General features: G+C 37.9%; 1 protein-coding gene across 1 annotated transcript; it reads right to left on the reverse strand.

The window, feature by feature from the left end:
* Positions 1-748: 748 nt before the first annotated feature.
* On the reverse strand, positions 749-4,987 carry si:dkey-4p15.5 (zona pellucida-like domain-containing protein 1). Its single transcript, XM_050069852.1, has 10 exons — positions 4,859-4,987; positions 4,536-4,762; positions 4,082-4,266; positions 3,919-3,991; positions 3,731-3,828; positions 3,565-3,645; positions 3,310-3,481; positions 3,091-3,205; positions 1,278-1,307; positions 749-1,153 (listed from the first exon to the last, which is right to left on the reverse strand). Exons 1-10 carry the CDS (start codon positions 4,956-4,958, stop codon positions 1,017-1,019), a joined length of 1,218 nt encoding a protein of 405 aa, XP_049925809.1. The 5' UTR covers positions 4,959-4,987; the 3' UTR covers positions 749-1,016.
* Between the last annotated feature and the right edge of the window lie 12,268 nt (positions 4,988-17,255).

The following is a 17,255-nucleotide window of genomic DNA, read 5'->3' on the forward strand; positions in this document are numbered from 1 at the left end:
AGCTTTTGGGAGATACTCAGGCTGACAAACACTCGTCTCGTCTCTAAAGTTATCAGCCACCAACAATTATTATATATTTTAATACATTTCAAAGAAATCCACTAAAACCAGCAAGGGAGTACAGCAAACGCAGCCCAGTCGCCAGAAGAACATGTTGGTATTGTACATTTGCAAACCACAGATACGTTACATTAGTACATTTCATACGTATCATATCAGCCTTTCTAAAGTGACGTGGTTTTGATTACATGTATGTGAGCTGAGTATGTCATAAAGGGGTGAAGGGGATGGTGGACAGCCAGCCAAGATGGCTGCCAAGCTGAAGACCACTGTGGACCACTGGTCAAAGATGAACAGAACTGTCTGCTTTTTAGTGAGACGGTGGCAGCTTTTCCAGCTGTAACTGTGGCACCAAAATGGAGAATTTAAAGCTAAAATATCATCTTTTTTAATCTTAACCAAGTCGGTTTAGTGCCTCAACATGGAAATTATGGAAATGTAAAGTTTCAACACATCCACAACATAATAACCTATCTACTGATTCAGTAGTTTAGCTGTACAATAAGAGAGGTCAACATTTTAATGTTTTGTTTAATGGTGTGTTTATCACAGAACAAAGCATCAGTACTTTTTCATCACTCACTGAAAACATTTAAAAGTACATCATTTCTAATTGATTACAAAAGAACATTATTAAATACTTCAACATGACTCTGACAACATGACTAATACTAACACCTATTTATAATACACAATTATAGTACAGCTTCTGTGCCTTTATCTCCACATTAATTAACTATGTGATTGATAATGATTATAATGTTTCAAGCCTAGATTACTGCTGACCACCTTGTTATAATGTTGTGTGTGATATGGGAAATAGTAGTATGACACTGTGTGTGACTATTGTTTCTTGTTGTACCATCTCGGCATCATTATGGCCATGCTTTGTAGATGATGAATTAACTGGCAGTTTGGGAGATAGGTAAAGAAACTCCACTCTCAGTCAGAGGGTATTACTGGACGATTGGTTTTCTCCGTCTGATGTACAAGGCAAAGTAAACAGCCATGGCGACGAGGATAATAGCTAGGATGACAATGCATACAATTACAGCCACCACGGGGCTGCTGTAGCCACTCTCAGATGACGTACCTGTGTGAGCACGGAGGAGGAAAAGCATGAAGATATCAAAAGATATTTTACTTCATTGATGTATTGTTTAACGATGCTGTTACTGACTGAGCAAGTGGTGACCAAGAAGAACCAAGATTCTTACCGTAAGGAGCTGAAAAAGTTTGAGCATCTCCTGCAAAATGTGAACAATATTATGGTCAGTAATTGACAGATTTACTTTTTGTGTTATTACTGATCAGGCTAACTGATTAAATTAATAATTTGACATTTTGGGAAATGCTCTTATTTGCTTTCTTGCCAAGAGTGGTACCAATCTGATGTGTGTGATGCTCAATAATATGGGATAACAGTGTGTAAACTAAAGCTTTGCATAAAGACTGGAAAAAGAAAATAGCATTTTTTTTTTTTTTAGCATTTTTCAAAATGTTGCACTGTATTATTAAAGGTCCAGCATGTAGGATTTAGACAGATAAACTGGAATATAATATTCATGAAGAAGATTTCATTAGTTTATAATCATCTGAAACTACATGTAAAACGTGTTGTGTTTTTGTTGGAATTAGCCGGTAACATGTAAATACAGAGTGGGTTCAGGTCCCCAAAAAGTGCGCCAGGATTTTAAGCCAATTTTCTTAGTGGCCAGACAGTGTAATTACGCTGTTACATGATGCCCTGTGGCCCAAAAATACGTTTTCCTATTGACTACATGGCAGAAGAGACATCAGTAAGTCAGTGGATACATTGTTTTGGGCGTTACAACCCCTGCGAGATGATTTGTTTCACTACCAGAATTAGATCTATTCAGTCCGATAACATTTGGAAATTCTAGAAGAGCCACACAATTGAATCATTTTATCCCTACTCAAGTTAGAAGAGCGCTAAAGCGGAGGCAGCCAGCTCGGAAGTCTCTAGTAGCAAAAGTCTCTAGTGTGCCTACTCTATGGGCCACACAGTGCGGCAGCAGTGCCTATCATCCAGGTAATTTTAGTTGGACGATTTTGGCTTCATGCACCACTGAGCAACTTGTAGGAATGGAATGACCCCACTGCCAATGGTGTATCAAGTCCGCTTTATAAATCTGTAAGCTGGGCCTCTTTCACGGAGCCCAGAACAGACAAACAAAACACTAGCTCTAAATAAGGCCATTCACATTTTTGCATTTTCGTGTCAGCCATTGTAGTTCTAAACACTTTCCACACAGGTGAAGTTTCAGTCGGCTGCAATGCTGCAACCTCACTGCTAGATGTCACTAAATCCTACACACTAGGCCTTTAAGAAAAAATGACAAGGAAAGCTGGTTACTATGGCCCTGGTTAATGTTGTGTGTCCTTCCAAGAAAAACAACAGCAATCAGTTTAGAAAATACCCCACAACAAAATGTTTACATTTAAGTGACAAAGCCTGGCAGTAGAAATTATACGGAGAGTGAAGGAGGAGCCTTCCAAAGACTGTTTTCTATTTTTTTTTTTTTTTTTTTTTTTTTTTTTCCGAAACCTAAGTAAACCTGAATCGTGGTGTTACATTATAAAACAGATTATTTTTAAAATGCATTTCTCAACTGTGATTTTTTTAACAGTTTTGGAAGGTGCAAAGAAATGACGTTGTCCTGGTGATATGGGCATCATTTCAGAAAACGCATCTTTGCGTCACTTCAGGCATGGACAAATGATTTATGTTTTAATTTGGAGGACTTCTTTATTTTATACATGATATTTCACTAGTAATGTAATGTAGTAATTTATCTAGCAAAAAATACAAATCCTGTGTATTGCCAAATGTGAAATAATTCATAATTTTAAACAAGAATCCCCAGTGAGATTGAATCACCCAAGCAAATCAAAATTTGCACATTGAATGATGATAGACTTTACTTTTTGTATCTTTGTTCACTATGTGAATTGTTATTGTGATAGGATAAAGGGATATCTTTGTTGAATTTTGCCCTAAATACGCACCACTGCTGAGTTGCCCCACAACAATGGGAGGCGAGGTGACTGTAACGTTGGCGCTGTCATCCAGGTCTGGTTCCTGGGGTGCTCTCTTTCTCCTCTTTTGTGAAACTGCACAGTTCTGTTCACAATAAATAAAGACAATCAAATATCTGATGTATGAATTAACCACAGAAAGTACATCTTAAAATTCAGACTCTGGTGGAAACTCTAGTGTCTACTCACAGGCTTTAAACTGCTGCACGAGGACACCTCACAGAGCCTGGTGACGCAGTGCAGGAAGAAAGTGGAAACCGTCTGATTTTTATGCTCCACAAATCTGAAGGCCTCAAAGGAGAAGTGTGCCTTCTGAGACTCCCCATTGAGCTCCACTTTAGTTTGTGCATCACGTTGACACCTTGGGTGAAAAGGAAACAGGTAATGTGACTGCGCACGTGTAAGTACAAAGGACTAGCCTGGAGCTGAGTGTCAAAGACTTACCCGACAAAAAGGTCATAATAGGTGCTGACAGTGGGATATGGGCTTGTTGTTGCGTAGCATCTAACCAGCAGCACGTTGAACCTGCGAGGACAGACAGGTGGATTTTAAGTCTCTCTTTGCATTTATGTAACTTATAGTTTACTGTAAACTGTCAAAACTTACATACCTCTCTGTTAGATTGGTAGCTGTAACTGCAACATAAATCTTGGTCTTCAAGTTGAGTCCTGTTTGCGGGATATTAAGTATGTCTTGGAACTGGTCATCCTGTTCCACAGAAAAGTAAGAGTAAAATCAAGTTATAAAATGTTAAAGAAATACTCTAAGTCCAATGTTAAAAGTGAGAGCAGGTCTTACTTGATAGAGCTGCATACTCAGTGTGCTGATGAAGCTACCATTGTTGTCTCTTATGGCAAGACTCACACCTGACCTGTATTGGATGAAAAGAAACTTGCATTAATCAAAATGTAGCTCGGTCCGACTTATTTCCTGTGCAGCTTGTTATTCATGATACACTCACACGGCCAGTTGAGTGTTGTTCAGGAGATATTGCATCGGGTAGAAGCAGGAGAACTTGTACAGGATCTGTGGGCGATAGGTGATCATACCCGCAGAGGGGTCTACAGAGGTAATAGTGCCAGAGATGTTAACGTACTGGACGTTTGAGAAGTCAGAAAACTGTCCAGTCCCAACTTGGTTGATTATCTATTGAAAAATCAAACATATTTCACTTTAAACCAGTTTCAGATTAGCACTTTTTAGCATAGAATTCAAGATACTATGACTTCCCAGTCATTGGTTTCCATATAATGCTACTCAGTATCATCAAAATCTACCAAAAGCAAACTTTTACCACGTCACTCAAAATTTCTTAGCTGTCATAGCATGAGATCATCCAATAAACCTGTTGGACTTAGCGCCCTGATTGAGGAACACTTTGAAAAAAAGTTGTTAAAGCTCTTGTGATATAATACCTTGAAGTTATTATTGCAGGATGAGATGGAGCTTTCATTCAAGGGGAATCTGAATTTTAAGACTGGTGGGTCCACGCTCCAGTCAGCATCCCCGTAACACTCAGGTGTGTTTAACTGATTATTGAGGACCATCAGAGACTCATTGTAAAGAGCCTGATACACCGGGCAAAGATAGATGCTCAGGTCCATATACTCAGTGCCACACAACACAGTTATGTCCGAGTTTTCTGGGAGGGATATAAAAAAGGAGGATGTAAATGACAAAGCAATGGAGGTGTGACAATAACGGCAAATAAAGAACACATGTATTAAATGGTACAAACCTGGAGCTCTGTTTGTATCGCTAAGAACGCAAGCATCTGGTATCTGGGCCTCGGTCCTCAGAATGAGGCCAAGCTGGCACACAAGGATGACCAGCCTCATTGTTCTGAGCGTGGACCTGTGAGAAAACAGCAAAACAATAGGAACCAAGGCATTCACCATCTTCTTTCACAGGGAAGTGCTTTGAAAGAAATCTTTTCGAAATTTTTGACGTCAAAGACGACCTATTATCCTATCGGGACATCAGGGGAAAGCCTACAATGGTAGTTACTGAAGCCCATTATGCAACATACTGTAAGCAGTCACTTGAAAGAGCTGAGTCATGATTTAAGCATTCTTTTCAGAGCACTTATGACACAATTATAAATATATTATACAAAATACTGTATTTCCACATAAACATGCATTTTGCATATCTAAAAATTAGAGGTAAAACTATTATAGATAGATAAAGACCCTCAAATGATATCTCATATGTCCCATAATTTGATTCACAAATCACAATTTGCCTCAGAGGGCTTTACAACTTAGGACACCCTCTGTCCTTGGACCCTCACGGTGGATAAGGTTCCCCCCCAAAAAAAAACTTCAACAGGGAAAAAAATGGAAGAAAACCTCAGGAAGAGCGACTGTGGAGGGTTCCCTCTCCCAGGACGGACAGAAATGAAATAGATGTCATGTGTACAGAGCAGACCAACATAATAAAATTATCCAAAATTAATCTAGAACCAAAATTTCAGTATCTGCAAACGTATACTATAACATATAGTAAGAAAAATCCAAAAAATTATTTCACAGATTTCAGTGCTTTCCTTGAAGTATCATCTGTTACAGAGCATTATGAATAAATATACTCAACAGTCTGAAACTACCAGGAAAAAGAGGGGATAAAGTTATTGCATCGACTCACCTGTAGGTATTCATTTTCTGTGGTGCTATCAGCCACCAGATCTCCCCTTTTATACTGTCGCCGCCACAGGGGTGTGTGAGGGATGTCTCAGACAATAGTGTAACGTGAGCTGGACTTTTAACATCATCATTTTTCTGAGTACTTTACGTGCATTTTGAATTTGAATAACAATTCTTCTAAAAATATGATTGTTGTTTTTTCACACGGATCAACATGTGAAGCGACAGCCAGCTCCCTGCCACAATGTACTGGTGTTACAGTATGGTTGTAAACAAATAATGTTTGTTTCTGTAAATGTATATCAGTCATAAAAAGAGGCACCTGGTGAAAAACATTTATTTGAGCTAAGGATTTCTTCATCAACATTTACCATTATTTATTGTTTTATTGATCAAACAAGTTCAATCTCACTCTGAAATTCTTTAAATGCTGACATTTAAATGACTTTCAAGCAACTACTTTTTATAATATGTCACAAAAAAAGTATGCTTTGGGTGCTTCCAGTAATACCGTGCCTGATTTTGGTATTATTTGTTCATTTAAAATGATCAGTCACCATGCCGTATGTCCCCAGCACTGTATTATTGATGTGACGATATTGATCTCAGTCGAGAGAATTTATTTTAGTTTGTCCCAATCTTAAATGAGGTCAGCATGTTATTTAAAGACAGACACAGGAAATCGAAACTGGGTGCTTTTTCTTAAGAGATGAGTGAGTTCCCTTGTAAGTTGCTTGTTTCTTGGATGTACTAACGATGAAATAGTATAAACCATACTTTGCTTTTTGTATTATATAGTGCTGGAATAAGGATGTTTGCCAGCAGGGCGTCAGATTGATTCTTACTTTGTCTCCTGCTGCTGCCACATTTACAGCAGTCAGCTTCCAGTAATGCATTAGCAATCATTTCACATTGGGTCTGGCCTAAGACATAACTTTATATGTATGGTAATGCAAAATTAATGGCTGCAATGGAAAATCACTCGATCACTTTGTCGGGTATGGGCAGGGAGAGTGTCGCATAGGAAACCATAATGTATACACACAAACAGTGCTTTATTTTTCTTAGGACTATGAAAGAGCAGGACCAGTGATCAAATCACAAGTGTTCTCTTCAGAGATCTTATGATGTGATAAAAGTCTCATTATTGTTCCTCTGAGTGCAAGTTTTGTAATGGATCAGTTTTTGTTATGGCCTCAGGCTGTAAAACATAAGTAGAAAATATCAGTGCTGTTTTGTACACTCTGGGATAAAAGACACACCTATCTGAGAGAAATCCAAAGGCTTTTGTGAAGCATCATAACACGAAAGGGACTCCAGAGTAACTCTGGTCCCCAAAGAACAAAACCACAATACACCGTGAGGATACAGCCTGAAAAAGGTGCTTGTTAGATTACTTTAGACGTATCCGATGTCAAATGCCAGTTTTAATCACCCCTTTGTTGTCTAAATAAGCATTTGTCTGCAAGCCATGCCATCAGTGTTACTAAGGGCACATTTCTTCAAAACTTGGACCCAGAAGCAGTGAATGTGGTCACCCTTGGGGAAATTGATATTAACCCGGTACAGGCCCGTGGCAGATTTAGGTCAGGACCCATAATAGGAAAAACAAATGTTTCATATTAAAAAGGGAGCGGATATAGTTCGTGTTTGCTGCAGGCTTGTTAAAATGTTCAGAGAAATGTAGTTTGTTAGAGAATCCAAATTCTGATTTATGACGTAGCTTGAATGTGTAAAACAGTGGCTTTGATGCTGGCAAATTGCAGATGAACTTAAAGTCAATTTGTACTTGAATCATCTCGCCAGCTAACAATATGGGCTGAGGCGTACACATAAGATATTAAATATCTTGGTTTGAAAAAAAAAACACAATAAAGGATGACGCTGTTTCCCTGTGTTACCTGGGAATTAAGTAAACCAAGAGCATGTATTATTAGCTTTGCAGAGATGCATGAATTGTAGGGCATGGCTTATCGCAGATATATCAGTATCAGTGTGCATGTCAGTCAGTGCGTAACAAGAAATTGTAGTACAAAGTTATGTTTGAGGTAAAGTTTAGAAACAGTATGCCCACTGTAGCTACACCCACTGCACAACACCTGCTCAGCACCAAACAGCAGACAGATACAGTTAGTGACCATAGCTGATGAAGATATTAAAGCATTTAGCAGCTAAATAGCCAGATATTTCCCTCAGGAGACCAAAAACAGGATGAGTTTTGGACTTACATTCATCAGGTGGTCATAACATGACTCCAAATTAATGATAATGTTGCTCCGTAACTGCTGGATGTGTAAATAAGCAACTGTTTGCTGACAGATTTGCTGTATCAACTTAAAAGATGATATGTAAATATCATGTTCACATCCTGTTTGCACTGCCCCCAAGTGGCTAAAAAATCAGTTAACTGCAGACTTACTTTACTTTGTTATGACTTCACAGATTTTTTGAAATTGCTTAAAATTGCTTTTTGAGGAGGGTTTTACAAATATAAAACCCTCATGGATCAACAATTCGTAATAAAAAGAGTCATGTTTGATCCTGTTTGCAGTTCGAGGTGTCCTCTCAACAGTTTTAAAGACGTCTCTGGAGCCCAAAGTGTGCCAAGAAAATATCCCCCACACCATTACACCACCACCACCAGCCTGAACTGTTGGTACAAGGCAGGATGGATCCATGCTTTCATGTTGTTTACACCAGATTTTGACCCTACCATCTGAATGCCGCTGCAGAAATTGAGACCCATCCAACCAGGCAACATCTTTCCAATCTCTGCAAATTGTAGCCTCAGTTTCCTGTTGTTAGCTGACAGGAGTGGCGCCAGGTGTGGTCTTCTGCTGCTGTAGCCCATCTGCTTCAATGTTTGTTGTGTTGTTGGTTCAGAGATGGTCTTCTGCAGACCTTGGTTGTAACGAGTGGTTATTTGAGTTACTGTTGCCTTTCTATCATCTTGAACCAGTCTGGCCATTCTCCTTTGACCTCTGGCATTACATTAGCAAGGCATTTTCACCCAGAGAACTGCCGCTCACTGGATGTTTTCTCTTTTTGGGACCATCCTCTGTAAACCCTAGAGATGGTTGTGCATGAAAATCCCAGTGGATCAGCAGTTTCTGAAATACTCAGACCAGCCCGTCTGGCACCAACAACCATACCACGTTCAAAATCACTTAAATCACCTTTCTTCCCCATTCTGATGCTCGGTTTTAACTCTTGACCATGTCTACATACCTAAATGCATTGACTTGCTGCCACATAATTGGCTGATTAGCTATGTGTGTTAACGAGTATTTGAACAGTTGTACTTAATAAAGTGACCGGTGAGTGTATATTGATACTCGTCTCCAGAATTTAGTCTCTGTTTTAATGGATTCCACCATAACTGACTGACAAGGAAGTGCCAATTTAAAATATCAGGGGACAACTGAGGAAGAGTTCTGCGAGTGCTGCTGCATGGATTGCTTGAGCTCAAAATGGTTTCTTGCAAAGACATAAAAAGGATAAAAAGCAATATTTGTTCCTTCACAGTGAATCACATAATTGCATGAAAGGGAATTATCTCTCAACTCTGCAGTTGTGTGTGTACTTGCTGTTTTTTCTGAACAATTGTTAAGAAAAAAGCAATATAGCCAATATCCATAATTGTTAAAATTTATAACATTTTCATTACCAGCACAGAACAGCTCAGTGAGAATGTGTTGATATGTTTCATTTCATGCACAGAGAGTGTTAGGCTAATCTTTACTTAAGCACGTTGATAAAGTCACAGACACCTTGCAACAATACCAGCCCGAGGCACGTTACACTCTCATGTGTCCGTGAATGTGACACAGACATGTGAGGAATAGTATACTTAATATACTTTCAATGGGAACAAAGAGTCCTATGGATGTTTACACTGAAACAAGAATAACAGTCGAGTCTGAGGGGACAAAACAAGTGTCCCGTCTCTATAGGCATCCACTAAAGGGCCTCTTGGGACCATTGCAGTGAAAAATAAAGTTCATAAAAAGCCATAATTACATAACACAAGACCACGTTGAACAGTCAGTGGTTCATAAAATCTGACATTTTAAATGATGTTTGTATGGGTCTACTACACCATACTGAGGATGTGGAGACACCAGACCAGAGTGGCAGGAAGGTGAAGGCAGACTCTGGAAACTGTGTCCACATATAATAAAAGGACTTTTACTTACAAATGAACAGTTAACTTGGCATAGCTGAACAAAACTGACCTCAAAGAAGGTCAACTTATATTAACTTAACATCATGTGCTCACAGTGACACACATCCAAAGTTCAACTCAAAATTATGCAACCAGCCAGACACAACTGTTCAAACAGACCAAGAGCAGGAGTCAATGTGGCTGTACTATACTGTTCTACAGGTATATCCATCAGATTAAAGCAGGAGTGAGTCCATAAAACCTGGAAATGAGTTCACATTTTAACAATCACCGGGTTTTTTGAATGGGTTATTGGTTAGGCCTAGATGCTTAAAATAAGGTCTGGAGTCAACACAAGCTTTAGATACTTTAATGTTGTGTTCTGAAACATGTCAATAAATACCCCTCTCGTGAATTTTGAAGCTTTTGTGTGTCTTAAAAAAGGTGGTTGCTAACAAGTGGCTAAAAGGGGTTACAGAATGTCGTTAGCCGAACACGGCTCTAAAGACTCATTGTGGTGGCTAAGTTAAAGTCATGCGCCTGTGCCCAGTGAACATTTTTCCGTCGAAAAGACATTTAAAAAGGACTACAGTCACTGGTGAAAAGACGTTCGGAAAAGGTTCAAAAGTGACAGTTTTCCGAGACTATTTGAAGATGTATAGCATCCTAACGTACTGTCAGATGTTAGCATGCTAATGTTCTGTCAGATGTTAGCATGCTAATGTACTGTCAGATGTTAGCGTGCTATCACCAAGCTAGCTTGGCAAAACAGCAGCCTAGGCCGCATCATGAGCAGCATAAAACACAACTATTGTCTAATTTATGGTTTGTTTTATTGAAATACAGTGGCACAGGTACTTACAAAGTATGTCGGTACCGCAGAGACGCGCATTTATTTCACCAGTTCCTTCACCTCGCTCTGCAGGTCCCGGTGGGCTGCGAGACGTCCGTACATTTGAACTAGTCGAAGCTGTAACAGCAAATCACTTGCACATGCGCATTACAGCAGTCAGCACAACTTCTGTTATTTTACATAAATGATGAAGAATGTACAGATATGAAACTGAAACTGTCCTGAAAGCTTCTTCCTGGCAGCGCATAGACTTTATGACATTTATACTAAACACCTAAATATGTTGAAATTACGATTTTTTTGTGAACCATTGTTCACCCACCAGTGCAATGTGACTTTGGAGAAATACCTTACACACCACACTCTGTGCACCAGCTCCACTGCTTCCTTTCAGGAAGTAGTGGACCCTACTAATGGGCCCTACTAGTGGACCCTACCAATGGGCTCTGTGCACCAGCTCCACTGCTTCGTAGTGGAGCTGGTGCACAGAGCCCATTAGTAGGGTCATTCCATTGCCATTGCCATTGCCATTTCCACTTTGCAATTTTCAGAATTTTCATAAAGGGCAAACATTTTTTTAAGAAATCCACAATATAAAAGACATGTTAAACCTCCAAGAAAACATATTTTCCCACCTCAGGCATAAAATATTTATTAATATTACATGTTTTATTCAGACCAGGGAGTGATTCTTTTACCACCCCGTCACGGACAATATGCACACAATATGAGTAGTAATACATTAAATCATTTTTAAAAATCTAATGTTTTCCTACCAGTAGAATGTCCCTTTTTTGGATACTACCAATTAAAACCATGTTATTTAATTAGTTTTTTAATTATCAGATTCTTACTGTAATCTTGAAATATGAATTTGACCTATCAACTGCCTCACTTTTTAAACAAAAAATACAATTTCACTTCAAATTGTCAAATAAAAGTTACATTTATTTAATTAGTCAACAAAATAAGAGCACTATTCCACATTGATGTATGAAGCATTTCACTCCCTTTTCATCATTTTTAAAGAAAATTACACTGTGATGGGGTGGTAACTCATGTGACGGGGTGGTAACTCGTGACAGGGTGGGTGGCTGTCACTGTTTCTATTTGATTTGTTGGTTTTAGCCTTTGTTTAACATTATTATATAAGGTAGTGAGAGAGTTACTAAAGGAGTGAGAGAGATAGTGAGAGAGTTACTGAGTGAGTGAGATAGTGAGAGAGATATTGAGAGAGTTACTGAGGGAGTGAGATAGTGAGAGAGTTACTGAGGAAGTGAGAGAGTTACTGAGGAAGTGAGATAGTGAGAGAGTTACTGAGGGAGTGAGATAGTGAGAGAGATAGTGAGAGAGTTACTGAAGGAGTGAGATAGTGAGAGAGATAGTGAGGGAGTGAGATAGTGAGAGAGTTAGTGAGTGAGATGAACCAAACAGGGTTAAGTTAACAGAAAATAAAGTTATTATCCTACATCAACGCCCCTTGACCTTTCCTACTCAAAGCAGACATTTTACCTTGTACATTGAAGCTCCAATTCAATCAATTTTCAAATTAAAATGGGAAAAAGAACCACCCCGTCACCTCACATACCACCCCATGACGGGGTGGTAAATTTCAACTTAAAATGGCTGCCGGTTCACTGTGTGGTTAGCTAGCTAACTTTGCATATATGATTTCAACTTGAAATATAATTTTCTTTGCATTAATACTTAATTTTTTTTTAACAAAAAATATTTTCCTGATCTATTTTGCGTGACGGGGTGGTTAGGTTAAGCTTGACGGACCCTATCCAACATACAAAAACAACAAATAAACAATGTAAAATAATGTGGGAAGTTCCCTGCTTTTGAACTTGGTTCCTCTATTAGTCTCAAATGATGTCACTTCCTCTTTGTGATGTAATTTAAAGCAACAGTACATTTCTTATAGACCGAAAAAGTAAGTGTGACAGGGTGGTAAGTCAAATTGAGGGACACACACAAATCATAACTTTTTACTAAAATAATCTTTCTGTTTTGGATAAATATAGTTTATGGTATCATGGATATGCATTTAATCATAAAAATATTAAAAGTTTGATCAAAAAATAAGATTTTTTTGTTGATAATTTTCATGCAAATTCCATGTTGGCCATTGCAGACATGGCAAAATGGCCATGTACCAATAAAAAATCATTAATAATTGTGTATTATTCTTTTAGAATAGCATTGTCTCATATATTATGTGATTAACACTTCAATTAATAACTTTAAACTTTGGAAATACAATTTGACACATTTTTGTGCTTTATGAATCTCATCAAATGTTGTGGACTCAAATGGCACCCGTTTCATAGAATGACCCAGTAGCCTATTGTCTCTCTTTTAACCTACTGAACAAATGATCCGAATAATAAAACAAATTTGTGATTTTGAGACATTGATGCTGTAACCGCATTTTAGCTGGTTGAAAAGATGGTGAAAAAAGGTCTTCGATGTTCATACCGAATATCAAACAGCTTTTAACCAGAAATCAATGTTGAAATCCCGATTGGTGCTCATTGGGTGGTGTAATTCATGTACAGCCATTACATTAGCTTTTTACTTTTGGCAATTTCATTTACATTTCAAAAATCATGTATGGCAAGACAAATGTAGCTTCCATTTGTATGCCTTTCAGTTTGCCATCCAGTATTAAAAAAACTATAACTCTGAGAAGGTGGAGCTCCAACCACCAGGGTTGCGCCAGGTGTATTGCATAGAGCCAGTGATTAGACTGAGATTGGTTACTTTCACCAGCCTGTCTATTGTTGGCTCATGTACTATGCTCTGATGAAGGTCTAAGAGACAGAAAGGTCAGCAATAAAGTGAAACACTGCATAGATGTAAGTGTGCCGAAATCTTTTTCTACAAATTTATATTTCAAAAATCATCATCATCAGTGTTCATTTTTAAAGTTTATCTTGGTTAACAAACTGTGTAAGTGTTATAAACTTTTGTTTGCCACAGAGCTTATTTTCTGCAATATTATAAAACAGTGGCTCCCAACTGGTGGGTTGTGGTCCGAAAGTGGGTCACGGGTCCATTCTGAATGGACCGAAGTGACTTATGAATGTTTCAAGTTTGTAAAAAACACTTTATTTTAGAGTACAGTGAATTTCTGGCACAGAGCTTTTATTATTAAGCGCCGTTTCCTGCTGTAGAGTGAGTAAGCTACTTGCCAGAGACAGCAAACTAGCCCAACGACATGGTCAAACGCATGATGCTGAATATCTTAAACTGCGTGGACCTTGAACTAATGACTAAGGAGAAATCTGGACCTCCTGACTGGACCAGTTGGGAACCACTGATCTCAAATCCAATGGAAAAACCCAATCTGCTTTTTGAAGAGGGAATCAGGTGATCATCCGTGAACATCCGTGTCAGCCCACAGAAAAACATCATCCCTACAGCACTCTGTTGGCACTGAATAAGAAGGAGCTGACAGTGCTTCATTTCAAGTTCAGCCTGTGCGGCAAGAAACAACCTGCACAAGCTGACAAGGGAGCATACTTGGCAACTTAAGTACTAAATCAAATCAAAATGTTAACCCTTCACATTACTGAACAGTTTGTCTGAAAAACCCAAGCTCAAAAATGAATGTGAAATGTGTTAAATTAATGGTTTTCCTCCTCAGTGTATCAAAATAAATTAAGGTGGATGCTATATTTCCTATTAGTCTTACACATTATTGTTGTCGATGATATTTTCTGTACTTTAATTGCACTCTATTTTATATTCTATATGCATACATTGTATAATCCTTGTTCCATCTCATCAGATCTTATCTTTTCCTTCCTTTTTTTGTATTGCACCTTTACAGGGTCAAAACCGGAAAGTATTATATGTTTATTTAACCACACAATACATTCATTTTCAACACCAGCCATTGACTGCAGGTACATGGCATATGCTGAGTCATTCCCAGGCAACACCTGAGCAGTATCCTAACAAGTTACGCCAGTAAAATGGGAGGGGCACTTAAAAAAAAAAGTTGCATCAGGACACACTGTTGCATGTATTGTGCTGTTAAAGGTAAATTAATCCCAGGGTTGTTGTTTTTTTAAAAAATAAAACCTGATGATCTGTGACCCACTTGTTGTTGTTGTTTTGGGAATCGACCCTGATCTCAGTGTCTCAGTATCAGTGTTTAGAGGTGTTAGACTACATTTCATTTCCTTTATGCTTCTTAAGGTGTCAGCCCAGCGGTTATAGGTGTGGTTAAGCTTATTCTCCTTACTTGCACTGACTGCAAAGAGTTACTTAAGTAAAGTACTTGAATAAATGTAGGTCTCTCAGTTGAAGTAACATTTTTAGTGCAGGACTTTTTCTTGTAATGGAGTATTTCTATAGTGTGACATTAGCACTGTTGGAATGTAATGAAGTATTTAATTAAGTTCCGTATTTGAGTACAGTTTTGTACTTGAGTATTTTCATTTTATGCTTTACTGCTTCACCAACACACTGCAGCGTAGAAAAGTGCACTGGCCACCATGGTCAACATCTCCACACACACACATCAAAGGACCTCAGTGTCCCCAGGAAGAAGTATAAAGTAACATAAAATAGAAATAGTAAGTACAGTATGAGTAAATGTGCTCAGTTACTTTCTACCACTGCGAATGCCAATCTATAAAAGTACTCCATTACAAGTTACTGACACTAAGAGGCCGACATTTGTTCATATACTTCAGTACTTTAGTACAGTTTTGAGGTACTTGTACTTTACTTGAGTATTTCCATTCTATTTCTACTTCACTACATTTTGGGGACCAATATTGTACATTTTACTCCACTACATTTATCTGACAACATTAGTTACTGTTTTTCTGTTGTTTACTATTGAGGTTATTAATACAGAATATAAATCAACTAATAAATTAGGATATATCATGATCCCTGGCAGTAGTTGAAATTAGTCCCAACTTGCAGCTGCAACATTACTGCTTACATATAAATACTCCAATAATATTAATACTATTATATGATATAACTGGGCCATTCTGCATTTGAGCTTTTGTACTTAAGTTTATTTTAATGCTAATACATTTGTTGTTTTACTTAAGAAGGATTTTGAATGCAGTACTTTTACTTACTAATTATAATCCAGTAGTACGATTCACAGCAATACCACAGTGTTTCTACACTGTGGTATTGCTACTTTAAGATCAGCATACTTATTCCATGACCAATATATAGTCCAGAGGTATGATTTTGAAATGGGATATTTTGCGTCCGTTTTGAGTACTTTTTTGGGGGGCACTTGAAGTGTACTTTGATTCTAATACTTATGTAGGATACTCTTACTAAAGCAAGAATTTGAATGCAGGATGTTAACTTGTAACTGTATTTCACACTTTTGTATTGCCACTTTTACTTCAGTAAGATTTTTGAATGCAGGACTTATTCTTGTATAGACAGTATTTCTACACTGTGGTATTGTTACCTTAAGATCTGAATACTTCTTCCATCACTAGTAAATTGTAATCCAGTGGTAGGATTATGAAATGGGCCATTTTGCACGTGAATACTTTCAGTTGTGGTACTGAAAGTGTACTTTGATTCCAGTACTTACATAGGTTACTTTACTTAAGTAAGGTTTTGAATGCAGGACTTGTACTTGTAACAGAGAACACACCGTTGTATTGCTATTTTAAGATCTAAATACTTCTATCACTGATATAACCCAGTGGTATGATACTACTACTAGTATGGCTGACGGTACTACTTTTACTTTTTGTAGTCTACTTTAGGAAGATAGGCAAGATAAGTAAGTTTTTGAATACAGGATGTTAACTGTAACTGTAACTGTATTTCACACTTTTGTATTGCTACCTTTACTTCAGTAAGAATTTTGAATGCAGGACTTTAACTTGTAAGACAATATGTATACACAGTGGTATTGCCACTTTAAGATTTGAATATTTCTTCCATCACTGATAATTATAATCCAGTCATATGATTCTGGAATGGGCCATTTTGCACATGTGATAATTTCAGTTTTGGTACTTAAAATGTACTTTGCTTCCAGTCCTTACATAGGTTATTTTACTTAAGTAAGATTTTAAATGCAGAACTTGTACTTGTAACAGAGTATTTCTACACTGTGGTATTGCTACTTTAAGATCTAAATACGTCTTCCATCACAGTGGTATGATACTACTGCTAGTACTGCTGATGGTACTACTTTTACCTTTTGTAGTCTACTTTATACTTTGATTCCAATACTTTTACTTGAATAAAATTTTAAATGCATAACTTTATACAGAGTATCTCTACACAGTGGCACTGCCCATTTTATCTGAGTTAAAGATCTGTGTACCTCCTCCTCCACTGGGCACTGGCAGCGCAGTTAATGATCTGCAGACTTCCTCCACCACTGCAAACAGCCAGAAGTCACTTGAATTTTATTACAATAATCTTGATAGCAACTGCTGTGGAAATGTGCAGGGCGTAT

This window comes from Epinephelus moara, chromosome 2 (assembly GCF_006386435.1).
Source record: "Epinephelus moara isolate mb chromosome 2, YSFRI_EMoa_1.0, whole genome shotgun sequence".
Classification (NCBI taxonomy): domain Eukaryota; kingdom Metazoa; phylum Chordata; class Actinopteri; order Perciformes; family Serranidae; genus Epinephelus; species Epinephelus moara.

What these genes read in the sequence shown, in the direction of transcription:
- si:dkey-4p15.5 (XM_050069852.1), bottom strand. Translation starts at nt 4,958, where the DNA reads ATGAGGCTGGTCATCCTTGTGTGCCAGCTTGGCCTCATTCTGAGGACC. An exon ending in CCTGCAATAATAACTTCAAG is followed by an intron (nt 4,267 to 4,535) that starts GTATTATATCAC and finishes ATTTTTCAATAG; the next exon opens with ATAATCAACCAAGTTGGGAC. An exon ending in TGTGGGGCAACTCAGCAGTG is followed by an intron (nt 1,308 to 3,090) that starts GTGCGTATTTAG and finishes CACATTTTGCAG; the next exon opens with GAGATGCTCAAACTTTTTCA.